The sequence below is a fragment of the Saccopteryx leptura genome, chromosome 4 (assembly GCF_036850995.1).
Source record: "Saccopteryx leptura isolate mSacLep1 chromosome 4, mSacLep1_pri_phased_curated, whole genome shotgun sequence".
Classification (NCBI taxonomy): domain Eukaryota; kingdom Metazoa; phylum Chordata; class Mammalia; order Chiroptera; family Emballonuridae; genus Saccopteryx; species Saccopteryx leptura.
The window spans coordinates 131,335,946-131,354,828 of record NC_089506.1 but is presented as its reverse complement, the minus strand read 5'-3'; the positions used below and the strand labels follow the sequence as shown (position 1 = coordinate 131,354,828).

General features: G+C 47.0%; 1 protein-coding gene across 1 annotated transcript; it reads right to left on the bottom strand.

Moving 5' to 3' along the window:
• Positions 1–578: 578 nt before the first annotated feature.
• On the bottom strand, positions 579–8,539 carry OTP (orthopedia homeobox). The gene is made up of 3 exons (XM_066379984.1): positions 8,503–8,539; positions 6,839–7,248; positions 579–1,109 (listed from the first exon to the last, which is right to left on the bottom strand). The coding sequence occupies exons 1-3, from the start codon at positions 8,537–8,539 to the stop codon at positions 579–581; spliced, it is 978 nt and encodes a 325-aa protein (XP_066236081.1).
• Between the last annotated feature and the right edge of the window lie 10,344 nt (positions 8,540–18,883).

Genomic DNA, 18,883 nt, shown 5'->3' with positions numbered 1-18,883 from the left:
TCCATTGGTGTCTGATTTCAGATCCTGAGTCGACTCCCTGTTAAGTACAATGGCGGGAAGGATGCTTTTTGCAGGGCGCGGGAGGAGGGACACGTGGCGTGGGGAAAGAAGGGACTGGGGACGGCGGCGGGCGAGGGGTCGTAGGCGTCGCCTGGACAGTGTGTGTGGGGGCGCCGCCAGACAGCAGGACGGGCAGGGCGTGAGCACAGCTAGTGCGAGCCGGGAGGCCGGGGCACGGGAAAGGCGAGGGGAGGCGCACAGGATGGGGCTGAGAGGACTGCTGACAAGGTGAGAGTGGCCGGCGGGGGCGGAGGGGTAGAAGGGGCAGGGGCAAGTGGAACCAGGCGGAGGGGCGACCTCGTGCGCTGGGGCTGGGGGTGAGCCCAGACGAGTGGAGGGGAGAGGAGAGGACAAGACGCCCCGTGGCGGAGGCCGGGGCCGGGCCGGGCCAGGGCCGGGCGGGGCAGGGCACGCGGGTGGGGGCCGGGTCAGCGAGCGGGCCCCGGACACGCGCGGTCGAGGCCTCGGGGCGGCACTGGAGGCGGCGCCGGGGGCGGAGCGGCCCGGGCGCCGCTGCATTAGGTGAAGCTCATGGAAACTGTGTGCTCGAGCGCCTTACGGCGAAGGGAGGCGATGCTCGTGCCCCGCCACACGTCGCTGCTGTCCGGGGAGCTGCAGAGCTGGGGCGAGCCGGAGACGTTGCTGGGGCCGGGGAGCGAGGCGGGCACCATGCCAGGGAAGGCGGGCTGGTAGAGGTGTGACTGCAGCCCCGCGCCGTTGGAGCCCGCCAGGCTGTTAGACAGGCCCATGGAGTTGGGCGGCGGCCCCGCCGCCAGGCTGCACTGGGACAGCGACTGCGCCATGGCTTGCTGCCTGCCCAGCGCGGGCGGCAGCGGCAGCTGCGACACGCCCGGCATGGCGGCCGCCGCCCAGCGGGTGTCGTTGGCGTGGAAAGAGCAGAGGCTGTCACCCATGGCTGCGGCGGCGGCGGCGGCGGCTGAGGGAAACTGAGGCAGGCCTGGCGTGGGCAGCAGCGTTCCGGGTGCGCGGAAAACATTGGTGGTCTTCTTGCGTTTCTTCCACTTAGCGCGCCGGTTCTGAAACCAGACCTAGAGTGGGCAGGGAGGGAGACAGAAGGTACAGTAAGGGAGCTGGCGGTCACGAGGGACGGGGACTTGAGTCCGAAGAACCCGCATCAAATAAACCCACTCAGCCCCAGGTGGAACAAGTGCCATAAGTCCGACAGGCCCCCATACCCAGCCAGACACCCTGGTTCTCCAACAGCTCCAATCAACTGGTTCCCTTGCACCCACTAAGTACCCACTTCCTTAATTCTAAATGATCGAGCTCCGGGGCGCTTACCCACAGTGCAAACATACCCTGGCGTGCAGTGTTCGCCACGCCCCTGCATGCTGGCGCTCTCGGCTTAGATGCACAGGTCTGCAGGCAGGCATGTCAAGGCTGGATCCACAGGTGTACAAATGAAGATAAACATGTATGCCCATGTGGCTTAATAGCGTGCCTTATAACATTGATGGGTTATAGAATTTTCAGAAATACTGGAAATTTGGAAATTGATGAAGGGCCATGCATGATATAGCCAGTTTCAAAATCAAAAGATAAAGGAAAACTCCTGACGCCACTAATGACAGAGCAGTGTGATTCGTGTGAGAAAGCGATTGCCAATGAGCTACGATGTTGTTGGGTCACCACCATGACTTTCTGATTTATAGCAAAAGGTATTACTGACACGGGTTTCCGTGCCTCGGTCACAACTCCCTCAAAGGCGTCTTTATCTGGGCTGTGCAGGTGTTCTGGAACCTGCTGCCAGGGCCCTGAGTTCCAGGGCCTTCAAGTCTATTATTTTCAGGAACTTACTGAGGACTCCAAATAACAAGGTCTCCAATTCCCTCAAACACCCCCACTTTCACCTATAAACCAAAAGCAATTTTTCTGACCACTACGATTTTTCTGACCACTACAATTTTTCTGACCACTACAAATTAAAATTCAAGTTTAAAGCTCACACTAGTTACGAGTCAAATTTAATGTTGCTACACAAATCCATATGTCTTCTTAAAGGAGATGTGTTTGATAAAATAAACTCCAAATGAAAATAAGCCTTCTACTTGTTCTTTCTTAAAAGTGACCTTGGAATTTCAGACCTTAACAGACAAATTTGCCTATGGAGGTCCAATTTACTACCGCCACCGAGAAAGGAGCTGTTCTTCCTGAAAGCTATCAAGTCAACTCCCTGGCCAAGATAACCTCTCTTCTCCTATATCTTAATTTGATCTTTAAAAAAAAAAATAGCCAACATGCCTACTTGGCAGGCTTGCAGTCAAATATCTAGTCAGTTGTATGTCTACTGTGCATAAATATAAATGATGTGGGACACAACTCAGATACTGATTGAGTTTCATCTTAGAATTTGGCCATCACAATGTGACCACCATATTTGTGGCCAAAAGGTTATTCATCAGCTAATCCAAACTCTTTAGTGGGGTTCCCCCCCCCCCCGAAAGCTAATGTATCATGACTACTGACTTACCTGACCTTCTCTGTAAGGCAGCTATGTACAACGGTATGTTCACATCATCAAGTGGAGACACATTCTCCATTTACCAATGTGAACCGCATTTTGTAATCTTAGCATTACGCCCGCCTTTTTTGCAGGCGGTGGCCTGTTCTACCATATCCGCGCCATCGCCCACCATTTTGTATTTCTCTGGTTTCTACCCCAGTTCCTACGTTTCTGTTTACACCAGTGTCCGGACTGGGTAAAGACCACGGGTGCCTTGCATGCTAAAGCCCCGCGAGCTGGAGGTGCAGCGGAGTGATGAGGCGGTCGGGTCGGGGTGGTGGCGAGGCTCCATGCAGTCCGTGGCGGATTGAGCTGGTAAAGGCCCTCGGCGGAGGGTAACCCGCTGGAACCCAGGACCTCACAGCGAGGAGACCTGTGGTCCCAGGTCGCTTTGTATTACTATACATCCAAAGCGAGATTGGAAGGAGGTAATCAGAACGGAGCCCTAGACCCGGACCGTGTTTGTGTCCAAACAGTCCCATCTCACACTCTTCACCCGTATATATTTTGAAAGTTGTCTGTAAATTAAAGACTGGTTTCTAACATCTTGCAAGTATCACTGAATCCCCAAAAGTTTGAATGTCTGGGGCCGACAGCAGAGGAGGCTGTTGGACTTGTGTAGGCGAGTAGCGAGAGAAGCGGAAGAGGGGGAGGCGGAGAAAATTTCAGTAGAAAACACACCCGCCAGCAACGTTTCTGAATCCCAGGTACGGGCGGAAAAGAACAGCTGTTAAAGAACTAAATATTGTAGGAATAATCGAAAAATCGTGCTCAATTATGTTTGAGGGCTAGTAGTCAAATAATGGCTACAGAATTTTTTATGTTTCACGGTTTACTGGGGTTGGGAAAAAGTTTTTCATGGGGTCTGGGCACCTCCGTTCCAAGTTATGATGCATATGTTTTTAAAATGTGACTGTCTGCACTTGAAAACTAGAGCATGACGGATTAAAATGCAGGCAAAACCTAAGGGAGATTTTGAGAATGCACAGATGACAACTCCAGGAAATATATTAACCACAGCCACAGGCCAACTTTGTACTCAGTTTGAAATGCAGCTCTTCTTAGAAAATGCTTAATACAACACTGAGAATCTAATGGAGGTTGGAATTTAAAAATCCACTTTTGTGATATCTGCTGTTACAGTAATATAGACATACTGTAAATGTATTTTAAAATATATAACCCGTTTAATTCTCCACTTATAAATGGCTCAGAAATATAGAAAGAAAGAGAGGAGAAGAGAATATTACTCCCCCACCCACCCCAAGCAAACGCTTTATGAAGATCTCATTGGAATCCAGCAAATGATTAATGTGAAGATTTGGGAGGAAATCTGGGGAGCTGTATTAAAGCCTAGATCTCAGGTTCATTTCGATCAGCCAGCCGTGAACTCTGGGCCGAATTCATTACACTTTAATAGTACTGGGAGAGGAAGAAAATGCAATTTCTCATTCCATTAGAAAACTAGAAAATACTCTCAGCTTGTCCTCCTATTAAGATGTGGCAGGTGACAGGGCCATTCTAGGGGACACGGTCAATGGAATTACAGCACATTATTTTTGTTCCTATAAAATATTGAAAGGCAAGCCTGACTGTGCAGAAGTTATTTCACTGATATGGTTTTTATGTAAATAAAATATTGAAAGTTAATTAATCCGTGCTAGAGACTAATGATTATGCTTATTATATTGCATTTGATCGCATAATTTGCATGATTCTCGCATTGCTGCTTAATAAGCCATTCCAGGTTATAAATAATTCTGAAATTGGTTTCTAATAATGGCACGCTATAAAAGGAATGGTTTTATTATACTAGCCAGAAAAGGGGAGCAATATCAGACATGGAATTGGACTCCATGTAAGTAGAGGTACTTTAATAAATACTTAAAAGTATGATATATATACCAGATATAGATAAAAATAAATATGTTGGATCATTTAGTCTAGAACCAGAAAGCATCCCTAAAAACATACAATTGCAATAAACTAAATGTTTAGATCATTTTTAATCAGTGCAGTGGCCCACGTAAGAATGTGTGGCAATCTGTTAACTATAAAGAAAAGTATGAAGTACTCATCATATAAGAACATAAACCAATTACTATTTAATTTGAATTTGGTCAAGGAGCAATGGTACAATGAATTGTGAAGTAAATATATTTTCCATAAATTATTTTTACATTATATTACATAATGTTAATCATTTTGAAATGTTAATTAAAAAGGTTATGTTGATCTAATTACTTTTTAAATTATGGAACATTATTTTTAAAAATATTGAAATTGCCATTCTATTATATTGTTCCTAACAGCAGCCTCAAGCTATTATCTCTTTGGTTGAACATTACGCTAGAACAATTAAAGTACTTTGTCTCTTTCTTCTTGATTATTCTTTTGTGTACTTTTTGGAAATAGCTGTTTCTATTACATAGTTTGTATTTTATTTCATTTACAACTTTTCCTATTAAAAGATTCACTGCCATTAACCTTTGAAAAATCTAATAAAGTTTAATAGACCTTGTTTTCTTTTTTCATAAAGTCAGTTGTCCAATTATATTTTATTTGTGATTTTAAGTTTTATTTTAATTTAAACTAATTATCACTATGCATAGGTTAAACAGCAGGATTTTACTCTTTAAAACAAAAATTATTAGATAGTATTTCTCTTGAGGGACAAAAAGCAAATTTATGAAATTTGAACCTACAAGATTTTAACAAGCCAGTGTTATCATTAGCGGTAATGAAAGTATTGAAATTGTATATATACTTTTTTGAAATTGTAGATTTCTTTTAAGGTTTGAACTCAACTTCAGATTCAAAAAGAAGTGTAAGGTAAAATAAATTAAAGAGCATTAGTAATATATATCTGTTCAATGCAATTAACATTCTTTTGGTACTCATATCAATGGTTCATTGTTCAAGGCTCCCAGAATTCACTAAGAAAACCACCCAGACTTATATTGAGTAAAAATGTTCATCTATGTACGACTTTATTAGTTTGATCACTTTAAGCAACCAATGGCATTCATTTACTGACTATTTAAAACAGAAGTACACACAATTTTTCCAGGTTAGACTATCTTTAAAACCCAAGAGACAAACACTTAACACTGTTATTATGAACACCATTGTCTATTTTTATATCAAATAAAGTAACTGAAGTCTTTAAACTTAATTTGTAAAATAATCTAGAGCTGAAGTTGGGACGCCCAGGATTAATAGACAGAAAAGACCATGTCCGAGACAGGAAAGAACGATTTTTTTTTAGCACCCTGGATAGCTCCTGATTAAGTGCTCGTCTTGGAATTACGCCTTCAGCACCTGCTCATGAAGTATTTGATACATTATTTTCATTCTTTGAAAAAAGCAGAGGGAAATGCGATTCATCAGGCTTATGCTTTTATTTACCACTGTTTAGAAAAGTTGTGGGTGTGATTTTCTGTTATGTATAATTTACAAGCTGGAGGATGGTTGGAGGAGAACAAGAGGTCAGTAATGATTTTGTCTACTATCTGTCGATCTTTCCTTCTTTAAATGTCCTATCTTCATATCGGATATTCAACACAGAAAGCCTTCGTTTTTTCCCCCAATTTCCTTAGGGGTGAATCAAGGCTTATAGGCTGTGGGAAATCTCTGCAGCCACCCCCAAAACATTGGTTGACCACCAGAGTTCAAATCTTTTGAAAACATCAAAGTTAAGGGTGCTTGTTTGCCTGAGAGCGGTGGACGGTGATATTCAGGAGAATAAAGCCATGAAATCCAGGTATGGATCTCTTTTAAAAGGCGCCCCATTATGCCTTATTTTTCCCTTTTCATATTTTCTGTATAATTGTTGCATCCCCCCATTTATCCAGACACTTAACAAAAACTCACTCGAGGGTAATGAAATACTTGTCAATAACGCAAGCTGGGGTGGAAGCGCGCGCTCGGCTTAGCCGCCTGGGAGACGCTCGGAGGCTCCCGGCTCGGGGGGGAGGAGGCGACCTAGCAGTCGAATAATGCCCGCTTCTTTTTTGAGTAGTTTCTGCGGAATGTGGTTATACTGGTGAGAAATTGAGGACCTGCCTGTCCATGGGAGGGTGAGGGGTGGCAATCCGCCAGTTTCCGGGCAGAGAAACTAAAACGACCCAGGAACGCAATAGGCTTCCGAAGCGAAGCCCAGTATCCTGGCAGAGGAAGGCAAGAGCGCGCTTCCTTCGCCCGAACCTTCCCGCCCACGCCCGGCCTCTGCCCCGGCGCCCACGCCCGGCGTACCTGCACCCGGGACTCGGTCAGCCCGATACGCAGCGCCAGCTCCTCGCGCATGAAGATGTCGGGGTAGTGAGTCTTGGCGAAACTCCTCTCCAATTCGTTGAGCTGCGCGGGGGTAAAGCGGGTCCGGTGTCGCTTCTGCTTCTGTTGGCCCTGCTGCTGGCTGGCTTGGTTGGGGTTGGGGCCGCCCTGGGGCCCCGGCTGTTTGTCCGGGTCCTTCGCGCTCACCGCCAGGGAGACCTGCGTGGAGCCCACAGCGGCGATGTCCTCCCCCGGCAGCAGAGTGGCGCCCTCGACTGGGTCGGAGCTGGGCGCTAGGTCCCCCGGGTGACCCCCGGGGTCGGGGCCCGCCACGCCCAGCCTGCACTTCACTGCCTCCCGGTGGCCCAGAAGCTCGGCGGCATCTTTCATACCTGCGGAGGCAAGGAGGTGGCGGTCACTACCGTCCCGGCGAGGCCGGGAGGGGCGATTCTTCCGGCGCGGGCCTCTCGCAGCCGCACCCTCCGCTCCCTCCGCGCCCACTCTCGCCCTACGGAGGAGACTCCCGAGACGCTCGGCTGGGCTCCCCAGAACGTGGACAGCCGGGCTGGGATGCCGCGCCCGGCCTTGCCCCTGTCCTAGCGGGCTTCCGAAAGCGGCACACGCTCTCCTCGCTCCCACTGTGGAGCGCTCCCAGCCCCGGCCGCGAAACGTGCCTCAAAGTCCCTTCCGGGAACCACACCCTGGCGCCCCAGGAACCCGAGAGCTATCTGAGAGGGGAAAGGGGAGGAAAAGAAAAGAAAGAAAACTAAACGACTCCCAGATTGCTGCCCCACCTGCGTGCGCTGAGGCAGCTTGACGAGCTCTGCCTCCGGCCCGGAGCCGGTCCCCTCTCACTTCCGAAAGATAAGTGAGTCTTCAAGCCTCCCACCCCCCGAAATCAACCCAGATCAGCTCCGCCTCTCCCTCAAATCAGAGAAAGTGTTTGGAAAATGGAGTCTCATCCATCACCAAAGATTCCCAAACCGGAAACCCAGACAGCATTAAAGAAAGTCAAGTAAATTCTATAGACATAGCAGTGAATCAAACTTGAGGGAATTCAACTTCTTTCCGGAGAAATAGAAGGCGCGTTCCTCTCCGTCGTTGGCATTGCCGAGCCGTTTGCAGGCAGCCACGCCTGTGAGGAGGACTTCGGCTTCTCTCTTTTCTCAATGAGCACACTTAGTAAATCTGAGTCAATTGCAGAGTTTTTTCCTTCATGCCAGATTTTTGACAAATTCAACCACACTTAGACGAGGAGAGAAAAAGGTAGCGGGAGAGAAAAAGAGAGAGAAAAGAGGAGAAAGAAATCCCAAATCGAAGCAAACAAGAGGGAAAGAGAGAGAGCCATCCAAACAAATTATCACGGGGTAGATCGCCGTTCAAGAAATAATAATAATGATAAGAGGGAGGGGGAAGAGAAAAAAATTGGAAAAACAAAATAACATTTCTCAACTCCTTTTTCCGATCTACATATTCCATAGATTTTTTTTTTAAAGACGATGTTAAATCAAATTAAACTTTAATGCAGCACAATTACTTTTAAAGAAATTAGTCCATTTAGGGCGCATTAAGGTAAAATAAGGAACAAATTGACAATTTCCTGCCCAGGCTTCTCCTGACCGCCCCGGCGAGAGGCGCGCACTCACCTAGCCTGGCGTCCAGGAGGTCGGCGTGAGACAGCATCGCGCACCGCTCCAGGGCGAAAGCTGTTCCCCCCCAAATTTTAGCGGCTTTAAGTTATTTAAAATAGATATAAGCTATAAGCTATACGATATAGATATATATATATATATATAGATCACCTAAATGAAAGAAAATTCGGTTTGTGGTTAAAAAGGGGGCTTCTTGCATTATAATGTTCTTTAGAGAGACGGGGAGGTGCTTAACAGTTGAATGAACCCGTGAGCAGCTTGGCGAGGGGACCAATCAGGAGGGCAGCCTGCAAATGTCAGCGCCCGGAGAGTCCCCCGCTCCGCCCGCCCGCCCGGAGGAGGCGGCCGTGGCAGCCTTGGAGGCGCCAGCCCCGAGCAGCAGCTAGAGCCGCGGCGGCCGCTTCCATTAGTTCTTCCTGGCGATTTTCTCTAGGAACACCTTTCCTTCTCCTTGGCCCACTCCGCTTGCTCCAAAGGCGTAGCTCTGTCTCCTTGAGCTAGAATCTTCCCAGAGACAGAGCAGGGCATGACCCCCGAGTGACCCAAGCTTCTCCCTCGCCTGCGCGCTCTGGGTGACACTGGTCGGCCTCGGGCCGCGCGGGCCTGCCAATGAGGAGCACAAGGGCACACCGATGCCTCTAGACCGCGCTTAGACTTCGCTACCACCCAGCAGGCCTGGGCCTGGGTTCAGACGCCTAGGTTGGGACTCCGGGCCTACCGAGTTCCAGCCCCTCAGCAGGCCTAGAGCGCAAAAAAGGAGTCGACCTCCCGGGAGCTTCCAGGGCCTGCGCGAAGTGTGGACTCCTGCACTACACACCCTTCCTGCCCGGCCCTCTCACTGCCCAGCGCGCGCTTACACCCTTGCCCACAACTCGCTCTTTTGGTCAGTTTCTAGATTCTGACGGATCTCAACTCTACTTAAGGCTGTAAAGTTAAATACTCTTTATTTTCCTCTTGAATATGTTAAACTACTTAAACAATTTAAAGTGCTTTGCACAAGTGAAGCGAACCATTTCTAATGTTCTGATTTTTCAGAGCCAGCCAACAACAAAGTTTAGATTAGTAATATATTTCTAACCAGAGTAATTTTCAAGATCATTAGGCATTTATGTAATTAGTGCCAAATCTATAAGCTTTTATTACGATTATTAGAGTAAAATCAGTATAAATTTGTACTAATTTACTACTGTTTAGACTTGGCTGTCAAGCCCAGAGGTTCTTATTGTAAATGATAACTGAGGAAATTAAGTGCAAAATTCTGTACCATTCTTGATCTGCTCCTAAACAATCCGTTTCAATTGTATTTGTAGCAGAACATAATGCCCTTTTAAAGTTATTTGACTTGTATTTTTATTTGCAACACAATAAAAATGCCCTCTACCCAGGCACAATGAAAACTGATATTTACTACTCTCAACTTGATTAACATTGATTTTTAATTCGAGAGTGATGCAATTAAGATTATTCATTTAGTGCAAATAAAGCTTCCACAAAAGGTGGCCCTATGAAGTCTGTTTTAAATAATACCGAGCAACTGGCTTTTTTTTTTTTTTTTTTTTTTTTTTTTGGTTCTCTGTCCAATTGACTTACACAAAACATTGGAAATGCTGCCTAAGAGCAGATGCCAGAGGAACTGTGTGTGTGTGTGTGTGTGTGTGTGTGTGTGTGTGTGTGTGTGTGTGTGTGTACGCGCGCGCCCTTAGTTGTGCCTGTGACAGGGACCGAGCAAGGAGACAAAGGAGGCAGCAATGAGAAGTCTGGGGCAGTTTTGCTTCTTTCTCCTCCTTCTCTACTGCAGCCCATTCCCCTCCTTCCAAGCACACACGTGCGCGCGCGCGCACATGAACACACACGTGTGAATACCGGCATCAGCTACAAGGGTTCCTTTCGAGCGGAGGAGAGGGGATCTTTTCCCGCGAAGCTCCGGGCCTGGCCGAGGTTCAGTAGCCACCGCAGTTGCTGTCAACACGGCCTCTGTGGGACTGGAGCGCCGGAACCGGGAGCTTCAGCTTGGTGGAGTCCAAGAGGCGGCGGCGTGTTTGGGAGCCGCACGGATGATCGGCAAGCTCCTTAATGTACTTTTGAAAAAGAGTTTGCTTGGGAGGAAAATATCTCGACCTAAAATAAGTTAGCGTTCCTGGAATAAAGCTTCCCCTTCCCAAACAAAGCCCCAAATCTACACGCTACAGAGCTAAGTGCGCGCGGCAGGAGGTGGGATAGAGGCCCGGGATAGGGCGGTGAGCACCCTGGACGTGGATTTTCAGTGCGCACCTGGCTGCACGTTCCCGGGGACTCTACGGGGTTTGTGCAAACCTGGTGGGGCTTGCGGGATATTTAAGACCAGACGCAGGGGCAGAGGGGCAGAAGAGACAGGGGAAGAAACGGGCCCTGACAGAGGCACCCGCTTCTCCAAACAAGCAGGTCTGCGGAGGTTTCTCACTCTCTCTGGAGGGAAAGAGAGGCCAAGACCAGGGAAGAGGAGAAGGGCGCGGGGCCCCAGTCCACACTAATGTACACAACATCTCTCGTATCCTCATTCCACAGCCACCCCCAGAACCACCACCGCTGTGCAGCGTTCTCCCATACGCAGAGCTCGTATATTGTTCTGTTGTATGTTTCAGGTCGATAAATAAATGTGTAATAGTTAATGTGAAGACACATCAGAGTAATAACAATGGGACGAAATCAAAGGATTATCCATCTCTGTTAGTAACCGCTGAATAACAATGTTGCGGCGTGATTGATAGCCCGCTTCATTTTATGACTTTTCTATTGGTCTTGATTTTTATAGCAGTATAAACAAACTAAATCATTTCTTCCAAGACTTCAGAGCATAAGCATAGAGGGGAGAGGGGGAAATAAAGGAAAAGGGGGAAAAAGGAAATCTGAGAGTGGGAGGAGTAAGGAGGGCGGTGTGGGGGCGTCGAGGTGGGGAGGGCACAAGCTGGAGCTGGAGTTGGGAACGGCAACCGGCCGCCAGCAGGCGTGGCGAGGAAAACGACAATAGTCTGGATGTAAAATGCTCGCCCCCGCGCCCGGTTCCCTCTCGGCAGCTCGTTTTGTCCAACGTCTGAATCCACCTGGGCAGGGCCTAAAATGTATTTACCAGAGTTTTATTCCCCGTCATCTTCCCACGTTCCTGGGGCAGCCGGGAAAGTGCCGGTCAGGCCCATTGCTATTGATAATTTAAGGCATTTCCCACATGATCATGGGAACTGAAGTCCCTAACAAGGCGAGGTTTTAGCGCAATGACCCCCAAATCTTTGGAATGACAATAATGTCTTCAGAAATCACTTCAAAGCAAAGTAAAAGGATTTTCTATGACGGATCCAGTGATTTTTCCTCAATAAATAGGTTTTAGATTGTTACACACACGTAGAAGTGGAACAAAGGGAACTACCAGAAAATATATTGGTGGCCCCTAATAAAATTTATTGAGACAGTTTACTTCTCATAAAAAATAGAGATTGAATTTTGTACAAGAGCCTGCCAAGGGGCGATGCTCAGGGAAATCATTTTTTTTCTTTCTTCTTTCCCCTCTTCTCCTTTTTAACGAAGCACGAAGAGCACCTAAAGGTCAAGGAAACCGCTCCCTCTGGGCTGAGAGCCCAGACCAAGCCAGAGAACTTCGTAGTTTTGATAAAAGTTGACTTTCTGGGAGATATAGATTTAAATATATATGTATATATTTAAAAAAAACCAAACCCTTGATAGCTAATTATGTAAACTAGAAGAACAGCAACAGTAACTACAAAATCAGTGTCTTTTCTCTTATTTTGCCATCCTGGTCCGGAGCAAGATGTAGAAATATGGTGTGACTAGATGAGTGGGTAGGATGAGGTTGGAGATCAGGACAGCAAGTGTTTTAATGGTAGATACACACTGATTAGGTTTGTACTTCTGACCACCACCCCACCCCCCCCCCCCCCCCCCCCGTTGTATTTATGTGTCTATTGTAAATCCTTTGTAGAGTCAGAGAGATAGACAGAATATATATATACTGAGTGCTCGTGAAGAATTGGGTACTGTACCCAGCACCCTAATTGCTTTTTCCACTCACAGAAACCTTAGGTGCTTATAAATGTAACTTTAGGCTGCTTGGCTTGTTTGTAAAGTGCTCTCTTTTCTTTGCAGACAGTGGGCTGAAATATGGCGCGTTATTATTCACATTCCTGCTATTAAATGCTGAATTGTAACATTGTTCCCTTTAATGAGCAGCGCCTCCCTCAATAATTAACGATCTCACATTTTCCTATTTTCTTGCCTGATGAAAAGAATCAATTTTAATTCGTGGTAAATTACAGCCATGCTTTTGGGTATTATTTGCTTACAGAAAACAAATCAAGTGACTTGAACACTCTTGTTTACTTTTCCAGATATGCAGTACCCAATGCAATGGCAAATCAGATCTTGTTCCTCAGACCACCTTAGAACTTCAAAAAGAATGAAGGGAGGGGGCAAACACTCGAGGGGAAAAATAGGAAGCTTTCAAGTTCACCGCGTTTGAAACAATGGTAATCACTTTCGCCCATCTCTTGCTCCATTGCCAGAACCGATGTCTTTCTAGCCCTCACCCTCACCGCCCCACTCCTGTCCCGGACAAGTGTCAGTGGTCCACACTAGAGTTTGGGATTGTTTAATGTATGGCTAATTTGGGGGAGTCAATTTGAGAGTGGAGTGGAAGGAAGGCGATTTGGGAGGGCAGCCAAGTCTCTGGGAAGGGGTGACAGACGCTTCCACACTTCTCTGCATAAAAGAAGCCTCTCAAGGTTCCCAGCAAAAGAGACCATAGCCAAAGAGGTTTTGGCTGAGTGCTTCCGCGGTCACCGCGAAAGTCCCCTCGGCTCTTCTTCCAGCGGCGGTCTTCTCCGGCTGAGTGAGTGCCTTTAACCTCTAGCTAAACAGCCCTGAGCTCAGTCCAAATGTGCATTCTCTCCAGGCCTCCCTGGGCCCGGAGCGCAGGGTCTCCGGGGTGCTCTCAGCCAGGGCTGTTCGGTAAATATCGCCGCGGGTGCCCGTGGCTGCAAAAACTCCTTACCTACAGGACCCTGGCTCCACAACCTGGGAGCGAAAAACCAAGGGCCCACATTCCAGGCCTCTTTTCTTTCCCATTTCCGCGCAGGGAGCGGGGGCTGCGTGTGCGTGACGCGTACACTCGGCATGCGCCCTTGTGTGAGCCGTGTGTGTCCACTGCCTGCTCACCCGAACCGTAGTGGTATGCCCCGAACCTCGGAGGAGTAGAAAACTCGCTCCGAATCTGATTTCCTATCCTTCCCGAAAGCCTCACGAGCTGAACATTTTTTGTTTTCCTGCAGTAAACCGTTTCCCATACATTTGAGTTTGCAAACTACAACCATGTAGTCCATTTGTATGGCATTTTGTGGGCGCTAGGGCTTGCTTATTTTTTAAATCTTTGCCTTCTAAACAACTAGCATCCACGGCCCTCAACACAGAAAGCTCGACACAAAACAATGACTGATCGGTACTAGCCCCCCCCCCCCCATTTCATATTACTTCCCCCAGTCCTGTAATTTTAATGGCCTCTATTAGCCACAGGGAATATAGTAAGTATAACGGAGATTTTGTTTGAATGTGTTAAGTTCGTTATTTTTCTGATTTCTATTTACTCAGGATAAATAATCATATATCAGTTATTCAGTTAGGTGACAAGGCTAGTAATTGGAATAAAAAGAAAAACATCTCATCCTTATCTCTTTCTATAACTAGATATAGCGCTAATAAGACTGCATCAATCTTATCTAGCAAATAAATAAAATAGACAAACAAACAAATTCGTCTCCAACAAGTTAATGCGGTGTATCTGAGTGGAAAGTAGATATTTTCACGCAATCTGGAGATGAGGAGTGACTTTTAATAAAATCACAAGAAAAACAAATGTAATTCTGTAAGCCATTTCTTGGAGCCGCCTGCGCCCACCTCCTCCCCTCTCCCTCCCTGCCTAGCATCGCTGTCCCTACCTCTGTCTTTTCATAAACAGTGAGTCCCAGTCTAGGGCTGACACTGCACAGAAACTAGGCTCTTCCAGCTACCCCTGGCCAGGCTGGGGCGAGTGGGGGTGGCTATCACTATGTAGGTAGTGAGCCTTCCTGAAACAGAATTTTCTCCTATCTGTTCCTCCTTTATCGTCCTGCCCTTGCTCTACCTTTTGCTTCCTTTTTCCTCTTTCCTTTTACTTTTCCCTCTTCCCCCTATGCTCTTCTCCCTTTCTCCTTTTTCTTCTTGTTTCTGCCTTCTCATTTTCCCACTCTTTCCACTCATTCTCTTTCCTTTCACCCTTTCTTTGCCTCTGTCCTTTTGTCTCCTTTTTCAATTTTTCTTCCCCTCTCTTTTTTTCTCTCTTTATCTCTATTCCCCTTCCTCTCTTTTCTTCTCCCTCCCTCCCCCACCTTTTCTCTCTAGCCCCTTCCCTTGCTCCTCCCGGCAGCCAGAGTACGGCTAATTTCGGGCGTCTATATTCACTCAATTAGAGAAATCTACAGAGAAGATCGATCTTCCATCTGCAGACATGCCAGCTTAACAAATTAGATTCTTGTTTCGTGCAGGTGATTTGGTGACAGTTGGGGAATTAGAAGTAATAAGTTGTTGTGTTTGAGTCCAGGCCCCGCCACGCGCGCGCGCCCCTCCCAGCCCGCGGAGCCCCCGGCCCTGTCGCCGCCCAGGCGCTCCCTACCGACCCCCCCCCCCAGTCGGCCTGCGCCCGACGTCGCTGCCGCCGCCACATCCCCCGCCGTAATTAGTGCTGCTGCCCTCCATGTGGGCTCGATTAAACCGTGATTTAGCCGAAAGAAATATAATTATGGCTGCAAATAAAATAATCAGCATTGAAGAGCGATTTCCTTAATGAGATGGAGCGGTTGCACGTCACGGAGTAAAGGGGTCTCATTAAGAGGTGGTAATGAGGCTTGGGTGGATGGTGCAGTTACAAAATAGCCCAGCTCTTCCGCAGGCCCGACCCGCCGGCCCGAAGAGGCCACGGTCCCGGAGGGGCGCGCGGGCCCTTCCCACCTCGCCCCCAGGGGGCGCAGCGCCCGCTGCCAGGCCGCTTCCGTGCGGCGGGGCGGGGAGCGGCAGGCCGGAGCTTCCGCGCTAGGCCCCGGGGCGGCGGGCTGCTCTGCGGCCCCTGCCGCCCAGCCCGGCCTGCCAGCTCCGCAACCGGGAGCCGGGTTTGCACCGATAACTTTGAGGACATCAGTCTCCGCAGGAGCCGGTGGAAGCCAGGGGCCCCTGACTGGGGCGGGCGCTGAGGGGCTGTTCAGGGAACCCCTTGGCACAGATGGGAAAGCTCCTCGTACGGCTGGGAGTTGGATTAGGAAAGAGGGTGTCACAACAAACAGATGTTTAGAGGCGGGAGACTCGACCGTAGGAGGCGTCAGCAAGTGGAAAACGCTGAGTCTTCAAAAGTCCGGCTTCGAGTCCTGACTTGAGGGTTCTCATTTTCTCCACATCACCTTCCATACTTTATTAAAGTACTGAAAAAGGCAAAAACTCTGTTTAATCGTTTCGCACAAGGAGAGTCATGAATAAATTATTCCAAAGATTTCAAAAATGGGCAGCTCTGACTTTCCTCCGTTAGTAGGTTTAGGACAGCTTATGAATGCCTTCTTGACATCAAGGTGTGTACTTACCCATGTTCCCAATGGCCAAATGTGCTGATACCTCAATATGTATTTCTAATTAGATTAACTCTCTCCTTGATTCAGTTTTATCATTTGGAACCATTCTTAATTGGACAAAGAAACACATTATACACACAAAGTAACCAATAAGGCAGCTGACACATTTTCCCTTTTTCATCTAATCAAGATTAACCGAGCACCTACTATGTACTAGACACCGTGTTGGACACTGGGGAGGAGGGAAAGATGAACAGAGGGATAGATCCTTGGCCTAGTGGAACTTAGAGTCAATCATGTCTTGTGTTGGATTTTTAACATGGTGGATCCTGGCCATCAGGCATTTTGCAGCCTGTGGGAGGCAGGGCTAAATCTGAAAAGTTTGTTTTAATGTGCTCTGACCCTCGCCCCTTTGAAATCCCCCCTCCTCCAGGAACATGGCATCCTGAGGAAGAAAGTAATTTGATAAATATATTTCCTAGGTGTTAGGAGTTAATACAATACCCTTTATAGGGTTATTTTAAAAGAAGACAGCAAGGAGAGGCATGTTGCCTAGACAAATGATTTTTCTATATCTTTCTGGTGGTAGTGGGGGGCTTGAGAGAGGAGGCTTTGGGGTTAATCCTTACTATCCAAACTTACTGCTTCCCTAATCAGCCTCACTGGCTCTGGTGGAAACTCTTGCATTTAAAAGAAAATTTTATCTTGGGGAGTCATAGATGCCTTTGAGAATCTGATGAAAACTATGAACCTTCTTTCACTAAAGTGCATATATTTGCATACAACTTCAGGGAGTTAAGGCCTCCTACAAGCCCCAATTTATGAAAAAGTGGTATCTAAGTGAGACTTTAATATTTGTGATTAAGACTTTCAGATAAGAAATAATGCAAATCTCCAGAGGGGTTCTACCAATAAATCTGAATCTAGAGAAGAGATGGGTCAAGAATCAAAAAAATAAACTGCCAAACCAGTAAGTTCCAAGAAAACAACAGGTAAAAGATGTGTGCAGTCAAACAAATTTATAACAAATTCATATCTGACCCAAATATTGGTTGATATTAATCCAAATCTATATAAAAATTTCCCTGTTACAGAGAGTTGTCAAGAAACCTACTTTGTCAGGTAGGCAGCTCTTGCCCCAGATACAGGTGGGGCAGTTTGGCACTATGGCTGTGGGGGAGGGGGTGATGGGGGGTTGCTGCACCAATTGCTGTGTCATAAATATGCAGTTCTTTCCCTGGATGGAGGTGCAAGTGAATGTAATTAAAATTCACACACTGGGACCACAGGGAGCGTTGAGTGATTGATTAAAAGTCTGTCTTAAGCTCACTAAAGCCCCTAAATCCAAAGCTTAAGCTAATTCTCTATTCACTCCCCAAAGGCATTCTACACATTAGGGCCTGAAACCAAGCAGCAGAGCTGGCTTCTCCACCCGTCGATGCTTTCTCAAGATGCTAACATAGAGAACCAGTCTTTTCTGGGCAGAAGAGAGTTCTTTCCTGACGGCTTTGGTACAGGATTTATGGATTTATTCTCCCCATCTTCCTTGCTTTTTGGGAGGTCCCAAGTCACCCATTAGGAAGGATGTTGACTTTTCCATATATATTTTTTCCTAGCATAATCTTTTACTTCACTCCCATGAAACAGCTGCATTTGGGAGTATTTATCAATTAGGATACATACAGGGTGAGGCAAAGGTAGGTTCACAGTTTAATTCTGTATTATTATTTATTAATTGTATTCTTACCATGTGAACAACTATAAACCTACTTTTGCCTCACCATGTAGTAGGCTGCTGTAACAACGTTCCCAGAGAAGCTTAGAAAAGATAAAATTTACTCAATTTTTCACATTCTAAGGCTGATATCGTAGCTCCAAAAAGTTGGGAGCTTCAACAATAAAGAAGCACCCAATTTTCTTTACTACTGATCTGTCTTCCCTAATATTTGGCTTCCATCTTGTGGCTGCCCCAGCTCCTCTCATTGCCTCTGTAGTTTAGAAAAGGGAGATGAAGAGAGAGGCTCACCTTTTTCTTTTAAGGACATGGCTAAAAATGCATCTCTCACTTCTTCTTATAAAACAGTGACTGACATTTAGTCTCTAGGCAGGGGTCCCCAAACTATGGCCCCCCACAGGCCGCATGCGGCCCCCTGAGGCCATTTATCCGCCCTGCTGCACTTCCGGAAGGGGCACCTCTTTCATTGGTGGTCAGTGAGAGGAGCATAGTTCCCACTGAAATACTGGTCAGTTTGTTGATTTAAATTTACTTGTTCTTTATTTTAAATATTGTATTTGTTCCCGTTTTATTTTTTTACTTTAAAATAAGATGTGTGCAGTGTGCATAGGGATTTGTTCATAGTTTTTTTTTATAGTCTGGCCCTCCAACGGTCTGAGGGATAGTGGACTGGCCCCCTGTGTAAAAAGTTGGGGGACCCCTGGTCTAGGCCATACTTACCTCAATGGATTAAAGTCTCAGAGGAAAGTTAGAATTATAGTCTTTACCTGAACTAGTTAAAACAAAAAATGAGTCTCCATGGCTTTCCTGCTCTGGGAGGGACATAACTGCCATCTTTAACATGGCCCTCACTATGATTTGGCCCTTCATCCTCATGTTTCCCCTGTATTAATACTGAAAGATTAGTGTGCTACGGGGGAGGGAGGGAGAAGTGGAGGCAGAGGGTCATTTAGAAGTACAACACAACAGTCCAAGGGAAAGAGCATGGTTGTTTGGGCCAGAATGA

What these genes read in the sequence shown, in the direction of transcription:
- OTP (XM_066379984.1), bottom strand. Translation starts at nt 8,539, where the DNA reads ATGCTGTCTCACGCCGACCTCCTGGACGCCAGGCTAG. An exon ending in CCTCCTGGACGCCAGGCTAG is followed by an intron (nt 7,249 to 8,502) that starts GTGAGTGCGCGC and finishes TTGCCTCCGCAG; the next exon opens with GTATGAAAGATGCCGCCGAG. An exon ending in TGACCGAGTCCCGGGTGCAG is followed by an intron (nt 1,110 to 6,838) that starts GTACGCCGGGCG and finishes TGCCCACTCTAG; the next exon opens with GTCTGGTTTCAGAACCGGCG.